This window comes from Phocoena phocoena, chromosome 17, assembly GCF_963924675.1.
Source record: "Phocoena phocoena chromosome 17, mPhoPho1.1, whole genome shotgun sequence".
Classification (NCBI taxonomy): domain Eukaryota; kingdom Metazoa; phylum Chordata; class Mammalia; order Artiodactyla; family Phocoenidae; genus Phocoena; species Phocoena phocoena.
The window spans coordinates 12,702,187-12,726,638 of NC_089235.1; the positions used below are offsets into that span (position 1 = coordinate 12,702,187).

General features: G+C 41.8%; 1 protein-coding gene across 1 annotated transcript in view; it reads left to right on the plus strand.

Moving 5' to 3' along the window:
- Positions 1-2,774: 2,774 nt before the first annotated feature.
- Positions 2,775-24,452, plus strand: part of SGK3 (serum/glucocorticoid regulated kinase family member 3) — a 73,299-nt gene continuing 51,621 nt past the window's right edge. The window contains exons 1-3 of the mRNA XM_065895687.1: positions 2,775-2,855; positions 17,412-17,628; positions 22,670-22,753. Of these exons, the coding sequence (XP_065751759.1) occupies positions 17,551-17,628; positions 22,670-22,753 (162 nt within the window). The 5' untranslated portion in view covers positions 2,775-2,855; positions 17,412-17,550. The remainder of the gene's footprint in view (positions 2,856-17,411; positions 17,629-22,669; positions 22,754-24,452) is intronic.

The window sequence follows — 24,452 nt, forward strand, 5'->3', positions numbered from 1 at the left end:
CTTGGCTGGATTCAGAAGTTCCCTCAAGGCTCTATTCTTAATAGTCACCTCACACTTTGAGGAGAGGAAAAGTTCCAAGAGTCTTTAACCAAAAGCCTCTGGTATAACCACTCTGTAAAATGAAGTGTGACTATTGTTTAGTCTGCCTATTTAATACTTCTTAAATCTCCAGAATATTAGAAAGGTTTGCTGTGACTAGTGATTTATAGATTGTTTGGGCCAGACCTCAGAGCTCTGGGGCTTCCTTTAAACATGCCAGTGACATTTTCAAAACACAAGGAGCCATTGATAGATTGCAAATCAGTTTTCACTCTTACTTGGTAGTCATTCTGCAAACTTGGTTCTGCTTCTACTTGTGTCATTTCGGCAAGGTTGCAGTTAAGGAAATTTTACTTTCTAAAGAGCTTAATAGTATGTAGGGCCCCCTAACACAGGCAATTTACTGTGAATCGAGGGTTTATTTCTGGAACACTAAAAACCTTTCTAGTCCAACTCCAAGAAGTACTGAGTGATTTTTGTTTATCTTATTCTTGAAAGTTTATTTGGAATTAGAAGGGGAAACTCCAACAATTTTATCTGCATGAAAAAGAAAAGACCAGTATTTTAATTACAGCAAGGGAGAGAGGGGACTTAAGGAAAATGGAAAATAACCGTAGTCAGATGAATATATTTTTAAGCACTTACTATGGGTTTATCACCTGTTTGGGCAATGGGCTGACAAAGAATGGGTAGGTTACTTTTTATTTTTATGTACCTCCATGAATCTCAAAGATGTAGTCTTCAAAACAAGTCTTATTTAATAACTTATTTTCCTGTTTTTTGAATCAGTCACATATAACTATCCATCAAAGCTTTGGTTCGCTTGAAGTAATTGGTGTTACTTCAGTAAAATTTCAGACAAAAACAGAGAATCTTGCTGTTGTGGGTAACCTGGATAGCCTAATTGCTGATGAACATATAATTTCTTTTAGGGTTTTTGAGATACTGAAAATAGCTTTTTCTTCCTGGATTGGCTGGAACCTGGGCACATCCAGTGAGTAGCTTATGGTTTAGTTTTGAAGGTAAATATGATAAATAAGAGAGAAAACAAAACAAGGTAGTTCTTGCTAAGTGCCAAGTGGAGCAGTACAGATTCTAAGCATTATAGCAGTTTTATTGCATAGAGAGGTCCCTGAGCTGAGCTATCATAGTCCCAACAGGTAGCTAGGACTGAGGAGAGGTATTCTGAGTGGAGAAGCAGTGGCTGTAAGTTTGCAGCGGCAGCGGCAGGAGTGTTGGCTGTACATTGTGGATACTGTACAGTGAGGAGACAGTCTGTCAGACAAATGTGTACACAGAGAGTGGTTGGAGATTAGGTAGAAAAAGTAGGTAGGGGTCAGATGCAAGATTCTGAGTTCTTTGAATTTGTACTTTGCACAGAGATGACAGTGAAAATGAGAAGGGTCATTGAAGAGACCCTGTAATGGAGAAAACCAAAGACCTAGTGACTAAATGTGAGGATTGAGTGGGAAGAAGAGCCTGAAGTTTTGAGCTAGGAGTAGAGTGTTATTATTATTACAAATAGAAAAGTCAGAGAGGAGAGCTTGAATGAAATGATACCAGAGATCCCTGAGGCTTTTTCTAAAAATTCCCGATTTCTCTGTGTGGCTCCGGACTGGACAGCGCTTTCCCTGTGGTCCTCCTCCTTTAATTGTTGAACTTGGCAGGATGACGTGGAGTGCGGAAGGGCATTTAGAGATCATGAGGGCACCTGGCCTAATTTCTTCATTTTACAGATAAGGAAATCGAGGACTTCCTTATTGTGACTTTCCTTCAGGCCACGCAGCTAGGCTGGCCTCTTGGCATTATTTTCTGAAATTCTTCTAGCAAAGGTTACTGTGTATCAATCCTGCTTGCTGGCAAAGTGAGTCTTGTGTTTACCCCACCATAATTCAATTAGTTATTGACTTGATTCCTCAAATCGTTTTTCACCTTCCCAAATCAAATAAATTAATAGTTAAGATAATTCCTTTCCAGTAGTCTGATTTTTTTCTCTATCCATACACGCCATTGCAAACCTTGCAGTTGTACCCTATGGGCATTAATGACAAACTCAGGTCTGCTCTCTTGAAAAGTTGTATGAGGGGAGCTGTTTGAAGGGAGAGGGAATGATTAACGTTTATTTAAGTCTGGAGTGAGGATTCTTACTGGGAGTCCTTTCCACAATTTTTAAAACAAAGAGGCTGTGTGGTGGAGATCAGTAAAGGAATTACTTCCTTTCTTTGCCCCTCTAAACCCCATTCCCTGTGACTTCTCACGCATGGAACCCAGAATCCGTGTGTGACTCCTGCCCTGCCCGAAGACAATGAGATTAGTCAGTGCCCTAAGTGAACGCCGTTATTTTAAGATGTCTCACCCAGTCCTACACCTTAGCTGGAACCCGGGGAGAGTGGCTTCTCTTCCCCTTCCCAAGCCTTTCTTCCTCTTACCCCAACGGCTGTCTCTCTCCTTTTATCCCTCCCCTCTGCTTGCATCCAGCCCTTCCTCCCTCGGGGGTCACACATCCGCAGGCCGTTCCCAGCGGCACCCTTGCCTACAGCTCCTCTCGGAAGCACAGACCCCGGAGCGAGCCGGGGACGGAGCTGAGTGAGCAAAAGCCCTGCCTCCACGCTTTGGGCGGGGCCAGCGGCCCAGACGGCGCCGTTGATTGGTGGGGGCGGGCCCTGCCGCGGGGGTCGGGGCCCGGAGGTCTGGCCCGGGCAGGGAGCGCAGCGCGCGCCGCTGGGGCCGGGAGGCGCGGCGTGGAACCCGGTGGAGTGTGGCGCAGCTGTGGCGGCACTTCCCGCTCGCCACACGCCGGGCGTGGGTCCCCGAAGGTAAGTATGGGGCAGGGGGCCCTGCGCCACGTGGGTCAGGTGGAGGCACCCCGCGGGTGCGCGCCTGAGGCAGGTGTGGTTTGGCCGGACGGGCCCCGGTGCCACTTCCGCGCGGAGTAGGAGCGCAGGGCGCTGGCTGGCGGCCGCGTGGCGTGAGTACCCCGAGTGAGGGAGACCGGGTCGGGCTCTAGTTTTGCAGCACTTGTTCACCTCATTAGTTCCGGGAAGCACCCCCTCTCCACGCACCACACAAATCTCGAGAGACCTCAGGTACTCCAGAGACTTTGTATTCTTTAAAATACATTTCTGGTTTGTGGTTCAGGACTGGAGGAGAAACTCGGTAGTGAACTTACGATGCGGCTTTATTTTGACTTCGTGTTATTATTCAGATTGCAGGAAGAGTGCGACTGGTAATGGGACTGTTATTTAAACAAGGACACCGGGGTTTACACAGGCAGTGGATTGTAGAGATTAAGCGAGCAGGCTTTGAATCTACTTATTAATTGTGAAAACTTGGGCAATTTGCTTAACTTCTCTATGACTTTGCTTCTGCATATGAAAAATGAGAATAAGAAGAGATGCAGCCTTATAGGATTTTTATGAGGATTAAATGAGTTACTACTTAGTGTTTGCCTCATAGTCCACAATAACTATGGCTGTTTTCTTTATTATGCAGTCAGATGGGCATTAATCTTCAAAGCTGCAGAAAGAAAAACCTTCTGCAGAGCTGTTGCTTGGGGATTCCTTTGGAACAGTATTCAAAGACTGAGTCCCACTGGAAAAGGTCTCATTACTCTTTTGTTGTACTAGAGACGTGATCCACCTACCTTGCTCCAAATCAAAGCCACTCTCAAATGATACAGAAACCTCAGTCTTGAAGGTTGTTCTGAAAGAGGCATGAAGAAAGGCAGCACTTTTCCAGTGAGTGTAGCCTCATTTTAAGCACCAAGCTCTGGTGCTTAAAAAGAAGTTCATATCACTTTATACAGAACTTATAAGTTGTACTATTTTGGGTGGGTGCTTATTTGTAATATTATTGCAAAATGAGGTAAACCAGAGTACCCAAATACATAAACTAAATAAACATCATAAGAATCGTAACCTGTCACATGGAAACTCAGAATTGAAAGGAATCTGAAAAATCAGATGGGCTGCCCTTTATAAATAAGGATGAGGCCCAAAAACCCAAAACCAATAAATGACAGGGCTTAGACCAGAATTCAGCTCTGCTGAGCAACAAATTATAAAAGCAAAGGATGATATTACTTCTTGTGTTGATAATAGTACTATTTTTATTTTTGACAGTTTTATGGTGCTGTGAATAATTTTTCTCTCAGCAACATCCTGCTTGGTAGCTTAACTGCATGATTCATAATCATTCTTCAGCACCTTTGATTTAAATCACAAGTCTGAAAGTTGCTACATCAATGATTGCTTTGAGAACAAGAGGATTGTCTTCTTAAGCTTTGTACAAACATGTTCTAGCAGTGCTTTGGTTTTGTTGTTTTATGCACTCCTTTTCTCTCATGTAGGGAATGTGAACAGCCAGTATAAACAAATTGACCTTCTAGGCGGTTTGTTATCATTGTGTTATTAGTGAAGTTTTCTTGATTGGGTAAGATAGGCATGGAATGCTAGCCCAAGGAAATAGGACTGGGTCCCCTCCTGTAAGAGATACGTTGCAGTTGCTGCTAACTTCAAAAGCATCATGGAGTGAAATCATTTGGAGATATTGGTCTGTTAGTTGCTGACTCTTCCCTGGCCCCTTGTAGAGGCCACTCCCTCACCTGTAGGTGTTTGTTCAGATGTTACTATCTCAGTCAGACCCTCCTATTTAAAATGCCATACAACCCTACTCTTCCTATAATATGTATTTGTCTATTTATCTGTCTGTTATCTCTTGTCTGCCACTAGATGGTAAGTTCCACGGGGGCAGGGTGCTTGCCTCTTGTGTTCACTGCTGTACCCTAAGCGCCTGGAAACAATGCCTGACACCAGAGCGTGTCACATGCAGACATTTCCAACTAGGGCTAGTAAGTACTTAAGCCAATTCACAATTCATTTTGCCCTGATCCACCCTCTCCCCATTTCTGGTTATTTCTCCTGTTACCCAGGAATAAAACCTTGAGGCAATGTTAAGTCCTCCTTCTAGTTGGCACTCCATGTGCAAATAGCTACTGACTTCTCCAGTTTTTTGCAAACCTGCCATTCCAGTAGTTACCAAGTTCCCATTTCTTCAGGCGCTCCTCCATTTCATTTCCTCCTCTACACCTACAGCTCTACCAGCTCCCTTTTCGTTTGCCTTCACATTCTTATCTGCAGAATGAAATCCAGAGTGAGAAATCTGGCATTCAGAGTTCTCTGCAACATGATCTCAAATCCACTTTTCCAGTCTCTATCTCCTGTATATAAGAAAAGTGATTTCCAACTTATGCTTGTAAATGTGAAAGTAAAATAAGGCTTTAATGGTAATACCCTGTAAAATCCCAAGGTGGCTTCATGACAGTTTCTCTCTCTCTTTTTATTAATGAGTCCGTCTTTTCCTCCAAGTAGGCAGGAATTCAGACAAATTAGACTAATGACTGTTAACCTGTTTGTACCGAGAACTTATGCTGCTCTTTCTGTTTTTGAGTGTCCAGGCTTCAAAACCTCCCTTACATGTTACCACTACCCCAAATACCTAGATAGGTTCAGTTGGATGTGGTATTGCTTTCCTCTGAATTCTAGTGACTTTTTCATGCCTTTTTAAGAATTTATCACACTCTACCTTGAATTGTAATTCTTTGGGCATTTTTCTTTTCTTTGTTGCTACATATAAGCTCCTGGAGGACAGAAAGCATGCACACACAAATTCCAGTTACTTTTTTGAGGAAAAATAAGATATACACCCACTTATTTGTTTTTTAAATAAAAGTGAACTTAAAGTTCTCCTTAATGGGTCTTTAAGTCATTAAATATTGAGCCTCAACCATCATTTCTACAATATGGACACTTCAGGAAGAAGGCAGGTGAAATTCAGTCCTGAAAAGATTCCAATGAAGTTACTGAGGTCTGAATTTTAGAAGGGAGTAAGTACAGGGAGAGCAACAAACCCAACATCCACGAAGGTGGACAGGCACAAGTTTAAAAAATATACACAGGGCTTCCCTGGTGGCACAGTGGTTAAGAATCCGCCTGCCAATGCAGGGGACACGGGTTCAAGCCCTGGTCTGGGAAGATCCCACATGCCGCGGAGCAACTAAGCCTGTGGGCCACAACTACTGAGCCTGTGCTCTAGCGCCTGAAAACCACAACTGCTGAAGCCCGCGCATCGCAACAAAGAGTAGCGCCAGCTTGCCGCAACTGGAGAAACCCCGGGCGCAGCAACAAAGACCCAACGCAGCCAAAAAATTAATTAATTAATTAATTTAAAAAAATACATAAACTCACTCAGAAAACCATTAGGACAAGACAGACTTCATGGAGCCATCTGCAGCTTTGGATTTTCTTGTGAGGAATTATTCCTAAGCTTTATTTTGTTTTTGCATCTCTAGGCACGAATAATACTGTCCTTTGTTTTCTGAGCTGGTAAGACTGAACATTCTCTTCCTTTTTCTGATCTGTGGAGAATAGTTTACCTTCTTTCCCTTCGTTGTTTAATGTTCATATTTCTTTCGTCATTTATTTTCTGGATATATGGAGAAGATATATGCCAGAAGCTTTTAACTCTTCAGAGAAAGGTGATAGATATAAGATGCTTGAATTTGTCTCTTGTTGAAGCTTTCAGTTTTATTAAGTCTTCTATCAGCATTTGATTTACTATGTTTTGCTTCATTTCATTATAAACATACGCTTGCACATATTCCAGTTGAGTGAATGCTTTTATTTTACTTGTGATTTTTTTCTTATAGATTAAAACTTGTTTCAGGAACTTGTGTAGACACTTCTGCAATTTAATTCTCTTTTCTTTTCTCTTGCCTCCCAAACCTCAATTGGGGTTTTCCCATTCTAGGGCACCCATTAGCCTAATTTATTTTCTTACAAGTATCATCTAAATTTATTTTACCATTCCTGGAATGAATCTGCAGTTTCTGTTGACAGGAAAGAGTTGATAGGGAAAAAATATATGTATCTAAATCCTAATTTTTGTGGGTTTTTAAAAATAATTTTTATTGGAGTATAGTTAATGTACAATGTTGTGTTAGTTTCAGGTGTACAGCAAAGTGAATCAGTTATACATATACATATATCCACTCTTATAGATTATTTTCCCATATAGGTCATTACAGAGTAATGAGTAGAGTTCCCTGTAGGTACTTATTAGTTATCTATTTTATATATAGTACTGTGTATATATCAATCTCATTCTCTCAGTTTATCCCCCCCTCTTTCCCTGCTTGTGGCCATAGGCTTGTTTTCTACATCTGTGACTCTATTTCTGTTTTATATATAAGTTCATTTGTACGATTTTTAGATTCCACATGTAAGCAATGTCATATATTTGTCTGTGTCTGACTTCACTCAGTATAACAATCTGTAGGTCCATCCATGTTGCTACAAATGGCATTATTTCATTCTTTTTTTATGGTTGAGTAATATTCCATTGTATAAATGTACCACATCTTCTTTATCCACTCCTCTCTTGATGGACATTTAGGTTGCTTCCATGTCTTGGCTATTGTAAACAGTGCTGCAGTGAGTATTGGGGTGCATGTGTCTTTTCGAATTACGGTTTTCTCCGGATATATGCCCAGGAGTGGGATTGCTGGATCATATGATAGTTCTGCATTTAGTTTTTTAAGGAACCTCCATACTGTTCTCCATAATGGTTGTACCAATTTACATTCCCACCAACGGTGTAGGAGGGTTCCCTTTTCTCCACACCCTCACCAGCATTTATTGTTTGTAGATTTTTTGATGATGGCCATTCTGACCGGTGTAATGTGATACCTCATTGTAGCTTTGATTTGCATTTCTCTTAATAATTAGTGATGTTGAACATCCTTTCATGTGCTTTTTGGCCATTTGTATGTCTTCTTTGGAGAGATGTCTATTTATTTTTTATTTATTTATTTATTTTTAAACATCTTTATTGGGGTATAATTGCTTTACAATGGTGTGTTAGTTTCTGCTTTATAACAAAGTGAATCAGCTATACATATACATCTGTTCCCATATGTCTTCCCTCTTGCGTCTCCCTCCCTCCCACTCTCCCCATCCCACCCCTCCAGGCTGTCACAAAGCACCGAGCTAATATCCCTGTGCCTTTCGGCTGCTTCCCCCTAGCTATCTACCTTACTACGTTTGTTAGTGTGTATATGTCCATGACTCTGGAGAGATGTCTATTTAGATCTTCTGCCCATATTTGATTGGGTTAAGTCCTAATTTTTGAAATGTTAAAACTTTAAGGTAAAATTCTGCATATTATCTTTACTGACAACAGCTAATGTAGGTCAGGATTTAAAGCTAACATACTACAGCTTATATTTAAAGTGTATGATAATTTGAATTTGTAATTGGTTGTAAATTTTGTCCTTTGGGAAATTTCTTTTAATGTGCTAACCAGTGAAGTTTTACTGTCAGAAGCAAAATCTTGAAAACAAATATTTGCTTTGAAGTAAAGTATCCATATCACCCTGTTATACACCTGTGTTTACCCTGAGTTTTCCTTGTTTATAAAACACCTTAGTTAAGGGTGTTATCAGATAGGATCATTCATGTAAATAATGAAAGTTGGGGCATAGACTAATTACATATCTGTAGTACATGGTAAGCACTGTGTAAGTATCTGTTAAATAAATCAATCTGTATTTTTAGGGAGAATTTTATTAAGATATTTTAGCATATTAGTATGTATAGTAATGAATTGATCTAGTAAAGGGGGAGAAATTGGTGATTCTGGAAAGAGCTTAAGCAAAGGCGTGAAATTATCAGATTTACAGTGATTTAAAAAAATCACTCTGTCTGCTGTGGGAAGAATGGATTGGAAGGGGGTTAGAACAGAGCAGAGATCCCAGGTTGGAGGTGCTCCCAAGAGACTGTGAGATGTGATGGTGATTGTTTTTCTTGTGGGGTTTTTTTTTAGTTAGGTTTTTGTTTTTTGGATTTTTTGATACCTCCTCAATCTGAATTCTCCCAACCTCCCCAGTTAGAAGAGCTTTACCCTAGGCTTCCTGTGGCCTGCAGTATTTTGCCACTGGTGGTTCCATGTGAATCCCCCCTTCACTTTTCTTTTGCTCGTGTAGCCAGCCATCCCCCCATCTCTCTGCCAGTGATCACAGTCCCCCAGGGAGTCATCCTTGGAAGTGTTCTATGTGGTAGTGTGCCTCTCAGTGGGAAAGCTTGGGAAGCTGGAAGTAGGGCAGGCGTTCTGGTGATGGGGAACCCAAGATGGTGGCCTTGAGAGGCCAAGGAGAATAGAGCAGATCATTGCTGCTGCAATTACACCCTTGCCCTGTTTTTCTGGAACCAGTGGAGGGGCATGTTAGTTGCGGTAAGTTTCAGGCCTTCCTGTTTCTCCTGGCAGTTTTGATTTCAGTATTGGAGAACAACGGACTGTCAGCAGTTACTTCCACCTCCTCACTCAGTCCCTTCCTCAGATGTCTTTAATAAAATGCAGCCAGTTTCAGAAAACCAAGACTCACATAACTTTTGTCCAGATTCTGGAACAGCCCTATCAAATTGTTGGATGCAGATTATTCTGTATTGTGCCTCCCCATTGGATATTTTGCATAGATTTTATTTCTGATTCTTAAATCACTTTTCTTTATCGAGAATTAGGATAAATAAAAGATGTCTCAAGTAAGAGATACAATAAACCTATGAAAAACTAGGACTGCTTTGTGATTACAGAATGAGAGAGAAATCAAAGAGGGGGTGGGGTGGGAATTAGAGAAAGGATATAGGAGTAAGGAAGGAAAACAGGAAAAGTTGTAACGGATTCATCATGTGATATGTGTGGGAAGGTTACTATGTATCTTCCATTGGCAGATCCTGTTAGAATTTTCACCTCTTCTGCAATGAACTTAATTTACAGATGTGACAAAGATGTGCTTTGTTTCTCTTGAAACATTTCAGATATATTTGGAGCTGGTATTCTGTGAGGGGGAAATAAACAGATACAGATTATATACTGTTACAGTAAACTTTCAATAAAGTAACCAGTTAGCTTGGGGTAAGAGTGTCCTGGGAAGATGCTTTTAATATAGTTTAAAATGAAACCTGTCTGCTTGACCTGTACCCTCCTAGGGAATAATTCCTGCCCTCATCCCACCCCCAATTCTTTTTCTTATTCTCTGGGTCAGTCCCCATCTCCCATTTCTCATACCAGTCCCCATGCCATGCCCAAAGCCTGTGCACAGATTTTCTTTTGTCTCTTCCTCGATTGTCTCTGTCGGCTCCCTCCTTTGGATCCTTGTTTCCAAACACACAGCATCCAGTGCTGTCCCCCTGGATGAAGAAAATCTGTAGCTCTTCTAGGCCTGTGCCTTCCTTTTGGAACAGGATTGTTCTTAATTTCCCTTTGTGCTTTGGTATGAATCACTGACCCTTCTCTGCCATATTAGTTAAGTGGATACTGATAATTATAAATGTATCTACCTTGTAATTTGGGTAGGGTCCACTAGTCAGTACCAAACAGTCTTCATGATTGTGAAGGAAATGGAGTTAAGAATGTCTCTGCTTATATTTTAGAGGGAAAAGCCTAAGAATCTTTTGACTTTCTTATGAACATTTTTTTTTTTTTTTTTTTTTTTGGCTGTCTGAAACAAAGATGGACAAGATCCAGGACAATAATTGCATACAATGGACAAGAAGATGGGCATGGTAATGAAGGGGAAAATTCTTTAAAAAAAAAAAAAAAAGAAATCCTTAACTAATATCCATCTATTTTAATCAATATTTATCAAAAAAATTTAATATAACATGAATTTGGACAGTTTTCTCTCATGAAATTTCATCTTTTTTTCATATTTCTACTTTTTACAGGCCCCACATTAAAAATATAAATCTATTAATGCTTTAAAAAATCCTGTGGTAGCATCCCTTTTTGTATTGTCTTTATTTCATAATTTAGCCCTTGATGGTCCTTGTGATGGGAAACCCCCCGCCTGCTCTGTACTAAGCTGTTGGTTAGATGTTGGGTGATGTCTTCCGCAGCACTTCTGACACTCTGTTCTGCGCTGACCCCTCCTAGTGGCCGAGTTGAAAGCTGCTTTTCCTATGCGTGTCTCTCTCTATAACCCAGGTGCTAATGGACACTTGGTGTCAGCTCTTGTTTTTCCAGAGGTGATTTAGAAGAAGGGCGTGTGTGCAGCAGTACCATAGGAAATTGAGAGGCAGCATGTTCACACTGGGCTCTTGGGTCAGAGCCGTGTTCACTTCACAGTGCTGCCACCCAAAGCGGTGTGAGGATGTGGAGCTGATAGCCTAGGTTTCTTCATCTGTAAAATGGGAATAATGACACTTCTGTGAGGAGTAAGTGATGTGTTACATGTGAACACATAAAACGGGGGTGCCTGGTGTTAGTACTCAGTAAATGTTAGTTTCTCAGCCTCAGCAGTACTGACGTTCTGAGCCAGGTCATTTTCTGTTGTAGGGATTGTCCTGTGCATTGTAGGATGCTTAGCATGATCCTTGACATGTAGCCACTAGCAGCCGCCCAAGCTGTGACAACCAAAAATGTCTCTGGACATTGCCAAATGTTCCCCTGTTGAGAACCACTATAAATACAATATTTACTAGCTGTTACATTATCTTTGCCAAGCACTCTCACTCCTAAGATCCAGCTGGCTTCTGAAAGTTCTATCCTCATCTGACCCACTTCTTTTTGTTATGTTGGGCTTGTCTGAGTTATTTCATTAGCTGGATGTTAAGGTTAGCTCTTCCTTTCTGGGTTAGTATCTGAACTACGTCTCCTTAGAGCCATGTGATCTACCCCTAGGCAAGCCAGCTGCTCCTGGGAACCAATGTACAAGATTATCTTGTGACTCTCCAGCAGAGTGAAGGCAGATTCTTTTCTGGTTCCTCTTTGAAAAGCCCTGCATACCTATTAACCTGCCCCAAAGTCCCAACTTTTATTCCCACGTGAACACAGCTTTTTATTCTATTCTTTCTTAGTGTGGGATTCTTACATCAGTCCTCTTCTCATTCTGTTTTATTGGGCTGCCTGGCCACTGGATGATTTTGCAGAATTTTAATTGCTTCAGTTTTACAGAATAAATATACCTTAAATTTACAGCAATAGGGTTGCTTTTTCAAAATTTTACTTCTGACCACTTAAAAATAACATCTATGAACCTTCTTCATTGCCTTCCAGAGGACTCTTTAGAGTATATATATGTTGGAGAGGCAGTGTGGTATAATGGGTAAAGGTTCTAAAGTCAGACCACTGCTGGTTCAAATCCTGACTCCACTAACTGGGGTGGGTTACTTCATCTTTTTTTTTTTTGCGGTACGCGGGCCTCTCACCACTGCGGCCTCTCCCGTTGCGGAGCACAGGCTCTGGACGCGCAGGCTCAGCGACCATGGCTCACGGGCCCAGCCACTCCGCGGCATGTGGGATCTTCCCGGACCAGGGCACGAACCCGTGTCCCCTGCATCGGCAGGCAGACTCTCAACCACTGTGCCACCAGGGAAGCCCTACTTCATCTTTTTATGCTTCATTTTCTGGTGGGTTTCCTCTCAGTGGGGCTGTTGTGAGGAGCAATCAGATTGATACAAGTAAAGCACAGTCTGGTTTATAATCTTGCTTAGCCACTGAATGTTAAATATTGTTAGGTTGCCCGTTTGATTTAGTTTTAAGGAAAGGAAAATCTTTCTTAAGGAGAGACAATGTGGTACAGCAAACTAATACATACAGATTTTGGAGTTGAACAGATTTGATTTGAACCCTAGCTCTATCACCTGTTTGCTGAATACTAGCTAGGGCAAGTGATTTAATCTTTCTACGTTTTTCTTCACAGCAATATATTCATTTCTAACCTATGACTTTAGCTCCTTTTTCCAGAGAAAATTGAGGCAAACAAGTGTGATATCTTTCAAACTTTTGCTCCCATGCCTGCTTGGCTTTATTTTTAGCAAGACTGAGGATACATGACAGTCCGCGTCTGTGTCCCTTTTCTGTGCTCTCAGAGTGTACCATGCATGCATCTGAAATCATACTTAGCCAACTATTGGAAGTTCTGTATTGCTTATCATTCAACCCCATTAGTAAGTTCCTTGCAAGCAGAATTTTATCTTTGTCTTTCTGTTGCTTAATGCATAGTGAAAGCTTTAATAAGTGTTTGTTGAATGAAGGAATAAAAACAAATTTGAAACAAGTTGTTAATGTACTTGATTCAGTTTATTGACTGCCTGTGCAGTGCTGGGTTTTTTACACTCATCTCGAATCCTTAAAACAACCATATGAAGTGTTGCTAGCTTCACTTCCTAGATTAGGAAACTAAGGCTCAGATAATTTAAACGTGTCCAAGGACCCGGGGTAGAGAACTGTACATTTGTACAATTTGTAGTCATAGGAGGAAGGAGAAAGGATCTCCTGACAGAAGCTTTGGTCTTACAGAGAGGAATGCAGCAAGTGCCAAGCAGCAGCCTGCCCAGGAGGGAGCAGGGTGAGGAATTCAGTTTCCTGATCCTTTTCTTTCCACCCCGTGTCCTGCCAGTGCCTCTCTGGATGAAATCAGCCAGCAGCTAGAGGACAAGGGAGCCTGTGGGGTGCAGGCTTTAGAGGTTGGTGCCCTGGGGTGTGGAGCAGGGTGGAGATGGATCTGAAAAGGAAAATAGAGAATATCCAGCGCAGTCTTCTTCTTTCTGTCCATGAGCATTCACTCACCCTTTGGGCGTAAAGCTCCCGTTCCTAACTCGGGAAACGCAATGCCCTCTAGTCACTGCAGCCAGTTCATTCGTGCTCCCCCATGGAGGCACTGCTAGTGTTCTTTGTGTAACGTAACAGAAAAAAACTAAAACAAAGCTGCTGTAGTCTCTGCGTCTGTAGCTAATCTTTTGACTCAAGTTGGTAATCATTCCTTTTTTCTTCTAGTACTTATTTTACGTTCCCCTTACCCTCTGCCAGGTCAGTAGCTGCTTACCAGATGTCAGGGGTTATGCTTATTTTCTCCAGCAAAAATATCCCATCTGGAATTGCAGTCGTGATTGGCATCACCATCTGGTTAAATTTGTAGTGATCCATAGTCATGCTCTAAGGTCTTTTGCCTTTGGTCTAGGTAAACAGGCATGCCAAACGGGGATGTAATAGGAACCAACACCCCTGCGTCCTTCAAATTTTTGATAGTGGTACTGGTTTGTGAGCTTCTCCAGGGATGGGGTATAGTTATTGGTTTGCTTTCTTTGTGGGGAAACGGGGGAGAGTTCCAAGGGCTTCTTCATGGCCCTGTCTTCCCTAATGGCTTTTATGACAGAACAGGGAATCAATGCAGGGATTTGGCCAGTTACTAAGTATATCTATTTCCACTAAAATTCTAGGACTAGGGAAATAACCACAGGATGGGCCTGTGCTCCCCTTGGACCTACCATGAGATACCAGGGTTGACTTTATCTCTCACCTCCTCTCTGGAGTGAGATGGGTGCTCTGACTGGTGGACCACGTTTTAGGTCTCCTGGGATTAGTTCAGAACTAGTGTGCGGTAACCCTTGGAAAGACTACGCATTTCTCTTTCCCCAGTGGACAGTCACCCTTGTGAATGGCTGCTGGTACCTCTTGGGTAAGGTCTGGAGAAAGCTTGGTGGGATACATCTGTGGCTGTGTTTGGGGCCACAGCAATCTTAACACTCAGTCCTCCTTGGTCTAACATCCTGTGAATGTTAGGCTCCTCTCAGTAGGCTTTGAACTTCTTTCGGGGCTCTTTTGGCACCTAATTCCCATTAGGAGGCCATGAGGGGTTAGTGGGAGTAGGTGGTGAAGAGAAGTGGCATCCCCTTGTGAAACAACTTGAAAGGGTTTTATGGGAGGTGGGTTAGGAGGCTGAGTCTTCTCAGAGGGCTGTAAATTGCTGCTTTCAGCAGACATGTTCAGCTGAATGTGGAGTTCAACATTCTTAGCCTCATTTGTATCTGCCCCAGTGCCTGCATCCATGATTTAGGATCATTTGACTTTGCAGGGTTGCATGTTTAATTGGTTCTGCAGCCCTTATCATCAAACTGTGGCTTGATCCTTAGCCCTGTCAGATTAGCAGCTATTAGAAAAAAAGGACTCCTTTATAACAGCCATAGATTTTCCACTCACCTGTTTGGGAATTCATAACTTTCAATTTGTCGTTTGCTTGGTGCACATTCTCAAAGACCATCAGAAGCAGCCGCAGCCCATGTCACAATCTTTGAAATCAACATTTTCATCATCTACTTGGACTTACAGCACCTTGCTCACCACCTATACTTCATCCTGGGACAGGGAATTTGAGTGATCTTGGTATCACTATGTGCCAGATTATCAGTTTCCCCTCCCCTCCCTCTATAGGAAGGTTATCAGGATGCATCAAACATGCATCCCATTTTTGAGGGTCTGTTTCCTGGGGTCATTCTTGGCAGCAGTTACTGCATCAGTCGTGACACACTTGAGTAATTGAAGGGACTCGAACAAAAGGACTATTTACTAAGCTGTTGTGGGCAGAGGTGACAGAAGCAGCAGCAGCAGGGCGTGGTGAAGCACCCCTTCTAACACTGTTTGGAAGCCGTACTACTCCCAGGCCTTAACTGTAGCTGTGGGAGAGGGGTCACCTGGTGGGGACTGTGGCCTTGGGTGGAGAAACCACTGCCTGTTAGAAAGGGAGGAGGAGAACTAAATACCTCCTACCCTTCCAACTCCTGCTAATGCCTCGCATTGGATGAACCCAACCAGAAGCCAGAGGGCAAGGGCGGGAGGCAGGCTGCCTCAGTGTGAGGTCCACAGAGGCCCGCCTTCTGGGCCGTGTCGGGGGGAGAAGCGTGGTGTTGGATCTGGAAGGGCAAATGGGGACCATTTAGCACTCTTGCCAGACTGGTATTTCTGGCCCAGATTTGAGTGTGCCCCTTGAGTGCTGGGCTCTACACTTAACCGCCTGCTGTCCACGTAGGCTGAGATGTCCCCTGGGCACCTTGTGTGGACAACTTATCCTTCCCCGCCAGGTCTTTCTCCCTCGTCTGTTCCTGATGCCACTTAATGTCATATCTTAATGTCCATTCCATAGGGAAGGCCTGAGGCGTGATGTTCTCCTTTAGTTCTGCTCCTCCGGACCACGCACGGTAAGGCACAGTAGGCTTTCAAGCGCGTACGTAAATGTAGTACCAGCAGGCCCTACCACCCCCTGGATCCACATTCTCAAGGGACAGGTGCGGCTAGTGTAGCACCATAACCTTCACCCTCTCATCATGTCTGCTGCAGATGGAGCAGAATGCGCTGGTGTGGGTCCTGGGGCTCCTGGACAGGGCTCACCTGCCTTTGAAGAGCTGTAGTTCCACTTGCTCTGGTTGCTTAGCAGAAGAGCACTGTGCCTGGAGGACAAGGCTCTTGTCAAGATGGTGCCCTGGTCTAGTGGAGGAGGGGGGGGGAAGCTGCTCTTGTGGGGTTTTAGGGTACTCTAACTTGTAACAAATGCTGCACCCTAAGCTTAGGAGGGGACCATGTTTTCTAACAACTAATTTAACTGCATATAAATCCTTCCTGACTGCATTTCCAGCAGCAAATCCAACAAAGTAGGCTTTGAATCATCTCAAAGGAACCACCTTTGTAATCAGTTACATTTCATTATACCTGATTATTTGATGTCTGCTGATAGATATTTGAAATCGTTACTTGAATATAATTTATTTGCAAATGTTAGATCAGTCACAGTGACTTCCTGAAATTAATCACCGAGGGAACCTGGCAGACTCACCCTTTAAAAGGTATTATTTGGTGTCAGTGGAGACTGTGGGCTACTGTGTGTAGCAAAGGTGACATCAGTGTGACATCTTGAGCCCTTTGTCCGTGGGTGGGATGATAATATTAGCATAATTGTATTTGTTTTGTATGAAGATCTACTGTAATATCTCTGACCAGGGGTCCAGTGCATAAGAATTATCCATAGTTGTTAAAATGTAGCCTAGCACAGTGGGTAAGAGTCAGGACCCTGGAGCCAGACAGCTTGGCTTCAAATCATTTAACCTGTCTGTGTGACAGTTGCCTCATTTGGTAAATGGGAGGTAAATAATTAGCTTACCATACAGGTTCCTAATCTGAAGCAAACTTCACCTGTTCATCTTGATGCTAGAAGCTTGAAAACCATCCTTTGAAAAACCCTGCTCTTAAATCCATCAAACTAGAGTCCTTTTAGTTGAGAGCCCTTAGTCCATATGAGCCATGGTGTATAAACTCCCGGAGTTTCTTAGTAGAAAAGAAGGTAGATGGGACGTAAATGTTTGATTGTGACTTAGCTATCGACAGGGACATAACAGAAACTGTGTTTCTCACCTGGGCTGAGACTTATGATCAAAGGTAAATTCCTGGCAGAATAAGCATAAAATGGGTTCTGTGAGCAAGGAATGGCAAATTACGGTATTTTAAAATCATTTTGCTAATTTTTTTTTTTTTTTCTGTTGGTTAAGGTTGCATGATGGAATTTGAACATTACCTCAAGAGGTTTTATGTTTTGGATTAGCTAATTGTGTTTGTCCTCTGCTGACTATTTCTTCGGACTCACTTTTTGGTGTCCTTTTGAGGCAGTAAACTCAAAGGGATTATACCATGGACTACAAGGAAAGCTGTCCAAGTGTAAGCATTCCCAGCTCTGATGAACACAGAGAGAAAAAGAAGAGGTTTACTGTAAGTATGTAATATAAAGCATATGGAACAAAATGGAACGTAGAGAATATTTCCAATTCTGCTGTTCTTCCTTACCCTAGAATGGCCTCCCCAGACTTTGCAGATTTTACTTATCTTTCAAATGATATATCCTCCAGAGTCTTCTCTGTGTACTATAATGGAATACAATTTCCTTTTTTAGTGCAGAGTTTTGTCTGTTTACCTCTCCCTTTGGAGAAACTTGTGAAACTGTCTGATAGACCATCTCACCAGAGAATGTGCATACACGTGGTTCTGTGACACATCACATCTCAGGGTGTCAATGGACTCCAAAATTCATTGATCCCATGTGAAGAACCACTGTCTTGAAATTTCCACAGTATCTTTCTTAAGACATTTGTCATTTTCTTCTCCATTTAAAAAATATTTTTAAATGAGTATTCTAACTCATTTTTTCACCATAAAGGTAAAGTCCATTTCTAATTTTACTTTTTATCACCATGGTATCTACTGTAGGACTTTATAAAGAATAAGCACAATGAATATTTGGCTGAGTCAGTGTATCAGTGACTGCTATTTGGAGAATAGTCACTTTTCTAATTAGTGTAATGAAACGTATTATATTTAGTTCCAGTAGTCTTGTTAGTATATACAGAGATCTGTCCTCCTCTCCCTGAAAAAAATGTCATTTATTGTGTCTGTAACTGATCTGGCCTTCCTTGTAAAGCCCCACCCACTGAGCAGTGTGAAGAAATTCATTTAACCCAATTCTGTTCAACAGTTTGAGCTAAAATTTAAGCAGTTCTTTTTTTTTTTTTTGGCGGTACGCGGGCCTCTCACTGTTGTGGCGTCTCCCGTTGCGGAGCACAGGCTCCAGACGTGCAGGCTCAGTGGCCATGCCTCACGGGCCCAGCCGCCCGCGGCACGTGGGATCTTCCCGGACCGGGGCACGAACCCGTGTCCCCTGCATCGGCAGGCGGACTCTCAACCACTGTGCCACCAGGGAAGCCCTAAGCAGTTCTTTTAAGTAAAAATGCCCAGCCTATCTTCATTGTGCTCTCTTTCTCTTATTTGAACACACACTCCTTCTCCGACTTGGCATCATGGTTTGTGGCAGGAGAGGTGTCCCCTTTCACAGTGTTTGTTCAGTTGATGACTGACCTCACGGTAGCCTGGTGAAGGCTTGGCATTCTTGTCATTGTCTAGATCTTTGCCATTCCAGGTGTAGAGTGACTGGTCTGGCAGACATCCAGCTGTGGTTGACCTGCCAGTCCTGGGCATTTTGTTGGCATCCACTGCTGGCATCTGCAGTTGATGAACTGATTTGTGATCTGCCCTTTGTTGGCTTGGCAAGGGTCGTGGTGACTGACTGCTGACTCAGCTTCCCCTTGGCGCGTGATGGCTGTAGACCCCACTGAAGCTCTGCGTGCCCTCCACCTTCTCCTGACTCAGGTGGTCTACCCTGGTCTCTGACCAGGGGGTCACCCGGCCCCTGCCAGCTGAGTGCCATGACAAGTGACTTTCAGCTCAGGTCCATGTCACATGGGAGTTGAGGAAAGCTGAGGAGTTAAACTAAACCCTTGGACCACCCCACTCTGCCTTCTTAACCCCCAATGGTGGTTTTCTCCCAGAGCCTCAGACAAGGAGCTGGAAACAGCCCTTCTGTCTTCTGTTCTCCCTTCCTTAGTAAGCATACCTCCACACCCTGCAGAGAAGCCCAGAGCAGAGGGGTTGCAGTGTGTGTCTGGCCATTTGCCTCTCCGCAGATGTTGCAGCAGTACCTTCAGCGTTTCTTCCGCATTCGTATAAGCCGGTTTTAGAAACATCATATTGATGGTAAACAAGAGGTCGGTATACTTAGCATGAGATAGTGGAGTGTGTGAAGTTTTCCTTCCTTCCCTCTCCTTACATTTACCTTTGGACCATTCTCTCCTTCAAGGGCATAACCTCCTGCCAAGTTTGATGGAAGTTCATACATAGCAAATACAGGCGATGGGTTATCTTATCTCAGGTGTCCTTTTGTTTTTCGTGGTAGAGGTATTTCCACGTCTTCTGTGAAAAGGTCGAGGAGGCCTATAGTGTCACTCTTACCAGCTGTCCCCAGAGGTGTCCCCTGAGTTCTCCAAGGCTCTATCCAGATCCCCTTGTTCACTTCCTTCCTTCAGATGCTCAGATGTTGCCTTGTTGTTAGAGAGGGTTTTTCTGACCACCCTGTATAAAATAGCATCTTCACACTCTGTCCTGCTTACCCTGTGTAGTTTTTTAATAGCAGTTATCACCACCTGACATACTTTGGGTTTATTTATGTGTGCTTTCCCTGAATTTGTTCTTTGAAGCAAGAACCTCCCGCACTATTGTTTCACCAGTACCTAGAACAGAGATGGAGGTTCAGTAAGTATTTGTTGAATTGAAGTTGAATGAAAAGTAGGATTAAGTTCACATGTTAGTTGCTGATCACTGCAGTACAGTCCCCAGTCCTCAGGAAACTTGATTCTACTCAACACAGATAGACCCGACCCCACCCAGCACAGACTCTGTCCAGCTTCAGCATGTCTGTGTATTATTGGGGAACAAAAATAGACACTGCGTTAACTATTCAATAATATATATATATATATATTTTTTTTTTTTTGCGGTACGCGGGCCTCTCACCCCTGTGGCCTCTCCTGTTGCGGAGCACAGACTCTGGACACGCAGGCCCAGTGGCCATGGCTCACGGGCCCAGCCGCTCCGCGGCATGAGGGATCCTCCCGGACCGGGGCACAAACCCGTGTCCCCTGCATCGGCAGGCGGACTCTCAACCACTGCACCACCAGGGAAGCCCCTCAATAATATTTTTATACTCTAGTTTTCATGTGTCTTTTAAATGACTTTACAGAGAAATGCACTGTGTTCTAGGATGTCTTGGCTTAAACCAAGTCTAAATTATACTTTCATTTATCCACTCAACAAATTGTCCTTGAGTTTCTTGTCTTATACCAGGGCTGTTCTAGGCACTGGGAATACAGTGGGTAGCAAGAATGATACAGCCCTTGCTCTCAAAGAACTTACATTCTGGTGGGGCAAGACAGGCAACAAGGAAATATTTTTTAAAAAAACTTAATAAGATTTATTGTACTGTTATTATTGTACTATTTCTGTGAAATTTTGTGCATTTTTGCAAATGAGAGTGTTTTTTAAAATTTGAAGAGGTTTTGTTTTTGCCTGTTGGTATTTTATTAGAACTTACTTAATAAGCCCTTGTTCATAAATCATCCTGCCAATTAATAACTTCACAGGGCTTTATCTTAAGCTCCTGTAAATAGAGTTGCAGCAGAACTGCTTTGGCCTGGAACCTAGGTTTGGGTTCTCATCTTGGCTGTACTTGAGTATCTATGGGAAGCCAACTTATCCCACTGGGAAGTCAGCACTAACAGTGCTGTTTGTTCAAGAATCTTGTAATCATATAAACCTAAGTATCTGATCCTTTGGCAGCAGGCCTGCTTCCAGGCCTATCTGATCCTGAATGCTGTAGGAGATAAATCTGTAGTCTCCTCCTAAAAACATGGCTCAACTTTTGTCAGCACCCAGACTAGGTTCTTTTTCCTCTACTTCTGCACTCTCTCCCATGGGAGCAGTGTCATCTTATAAATGATTCTGATATCTTACACCCAGTAGCTTCCTTTAGGACAACTTGATGTCCTCTTAGTTAATACCAGAAAATCCTCTTACCCCTGTTGCTCACGTAGGGTGCCTGGATGCTCTTTTTGTCTCTGCTTAAGTGATTCATCACTTATCCAGGTAACTGATACAATGACTTTGCTTCACTTTCCAGGTGAGACCTGATCCCTTTCTCACAGGGGGATATGGCTTTACGTTCTGGGGCCCCTCGTACTAGGGGCCTGTTAATGTGACCATATCTTCAACAATACTGCAGAATTCCTACATTATAATCATATGCAGTATCAGGGAGATCTTTCTTCACAGTATTATCTAACTATGAACTGGTGAGTGTAGCTTTCCAGTCTTTTGTGGGAAAGGATAGTTTATACATATTTGTATGCCCGTCTTCTAAAATAAACCTGGTTTACTCTGTTATCTAACAGACTATGGACAATTGTATTGTAAATATCTCTTTCCCCTAATCTTCACTGTAAAATAGTGAGATTGATAACCCAAGCCATACATCAGTGAACCTTTCCTCATATACCTGGATCCTTGTTATTTTTCTCTTTAGCAATTATAAAAGATCTTTGGGGTTCCAAATTGTTTTCTGTACATTGGTATGTTGAATTATATTCTGAGAGTATCTGTGGGACGAATTATGAGAGTTAATTCTGTATTATAACTGTTGATTTGATACTTGTTCTAGTGCATGGAGGGTTAGAAGATTTAGATTTTAGTCTCACAAGTCTGTGAACTTGGGCAAGTTACTTAACTTTGGGGGGCCATCATTTCCTCATCTGTAATGGGGGTTGTAATGCTTATTCTGCTTATTTCCTCATAGGGTTGTTGACTGTGGTTATGTGAAATTATGTATATATGAAAATATTAAACACAGGTTAAGATGGTAGTAGGAAATCTGAGGATAAATTCTTAGTTTGAAAAATACTGTGTAAAAGATGCCCTGAAAGGAGGAGAACTAATAATTTAGTGTTTACTGTGTTCCAGGCATTCCTTTTGAAAATACTTTATCATTTCGTGGTAGTGGTTACTGCTGGGGAAGAAGAGAGCAGAATGGCATCCGCTTAAACTATAATGTTTTATTTTGGGGGAAGAAAATCTGAAACAAGAATGGCCAAATGTTAGAATTCAGAGTATCTAAATAATGAGTACATGGGTATTCATTGTGTTATTCTCTGAAAACTATGGAAATATTTCATAACATTTTAAAAATAAAACACTTTTCAACAAGATAAAATAAGTGTTTCAGTTGGTATACTTCTGTATCTTGGAGAATCACGTATAAATAGTAATGTCTAATATCAGTTTCATGAGTATGAAAGCAGGTTATTTGCATATGTAAATAGCTAATGTGCTTTTTTTTGTGATCAAATTTTATTGTTATTTTTTATTTCCACAGGTTTATAAAGTTCTGGTTTCAGTGGGCAGGAGTGAGTGGTTTGTCTTCAGAAGATATGCGGAGTTCGATAAGCTTTACAACACGGTAAGTAACAGTCTACAAGATTTTTATTTAAAACAAAACACCTGAGAAAACTGGAAAATGAGATTTATTTGATAATTAAATAATACTTAATATATATCAGATAAGCAGAAAAGGGTAAGGGGTTCTTCAAAACATCCTGACTTTGGAATTCTTACCAAAAAGGGTGGAGAGAGGACTGTTGAGAAGTTTCAGATAAACTATTGAAGATATGAAAACTAAATGTACAGCTTAAAATACATTTCAGTGTCATAGGAGATTAGAAATAAGTCCTTTCTACCTACCTTTCTAACAATTGTTAATCATCATGCTCTTTGTGGTTAAATTGCCCAACTATAAGCTTTAGGTCTGAAAGTCTGTCATAAGCCTACCTACCTTCCATGGTTTCATTCTCTTAGAAATTAGTCTAAGGTTCCAGATTTTAAGTAGCTAACACAGCTGAAATGAATATTGACTTTCAAAAGCCTGACAGTTACCTGAGATCATTAGTTATTTAAATAACTAAAACCTGCTTTATATATTCATAGTTCAGATATTATTTTTCATCCAGTGTTTACAGTTACAGTTTCTACCATAGGAAGCTAGAGCACCATGGTCATTTTAACACATCAGGCCAGATCTTATACAGGGACCAGTGTTTGTGGAGAGCATTGCCTTTAAGGTTATGCATACGTAGGAGGCCAGAGGACACTGCCTGTGTTGGTCATTAGAGACCCCAGGTTATTGAGACAGCTCTGGGTTCCAAGCTTTGCTTCAGTTAAGAAAAAAAAGCAATTGGGCCTCAAATCACAAATTTAAATTTCTTCTGCTCTAACAATAAATAGCAATCTCCTCATGTTGTTATTTTTAAAATGGTAGATTATTAGGCATCCTCCAGAAAAAACTGTTTCATATTTTAAAAGTTAACTTTTTCAGTTTTCTTATCCCTGTCTCTTGATTTTAAAAATAGTGTTAGATGGATATATGTCTATGGGTTATCATTTGTAAAATATTTTAAATATGGGGGAAAGTAAGCATATCTCAGTTAAGAGGTAAATTACTTCCTAAATGGGCCAGAATGAATCAAATGTTGTCTAGCTGCACAACTTCCTGTGTTTCCTTAAGTCATGAAAGTTAGGTGTTAATATTTGAGTATCTTTAGTTATAAAGGTAAAGTAGGAAAGTTTATTGGGGGCACTCCTCCCACATGATCACTTTAATTCTCTTTCCATCAAGCAGCCCATGTTAAGCTTTTTGCAGAAAATTCTCCCTAATGTTAGTTGAGTCTTTACCATCCATCTCCCTCATTTTTCCTGTATTTCTCTTCCTTTTTTCATCTTTTTCTTAATTTTCCCATTTTCTGTGTCTTCCTCTCTTTTTATGTAACTCCTTCCAATTCTGCCTTTTGTGGTGAGGAGCTAAGAAAACAACAGGGGAATGGTATCAGTTGTGTTCTTTGAAACTACAGAAGTGAAGTTAAACCTGGACTGGATTTCTCCAAGTTTGAAAACACAAATTCTTTCCCTATGCTCCTTTTAGAATAAAGAAAAAAGTGAAATTTCCAATCTGTAAAATGTTAACTGTCAGTTTAAATGTGTATTTATGACTGTAGTTTACATTTGGAAGATTTTTATTAAAAGCTTGTTGAACACATACAGAAGTAGAGAGACTAGTATAAATAGAGAAAATAATGTAATGTGCCATCCATCTCCAGCAGTTACCG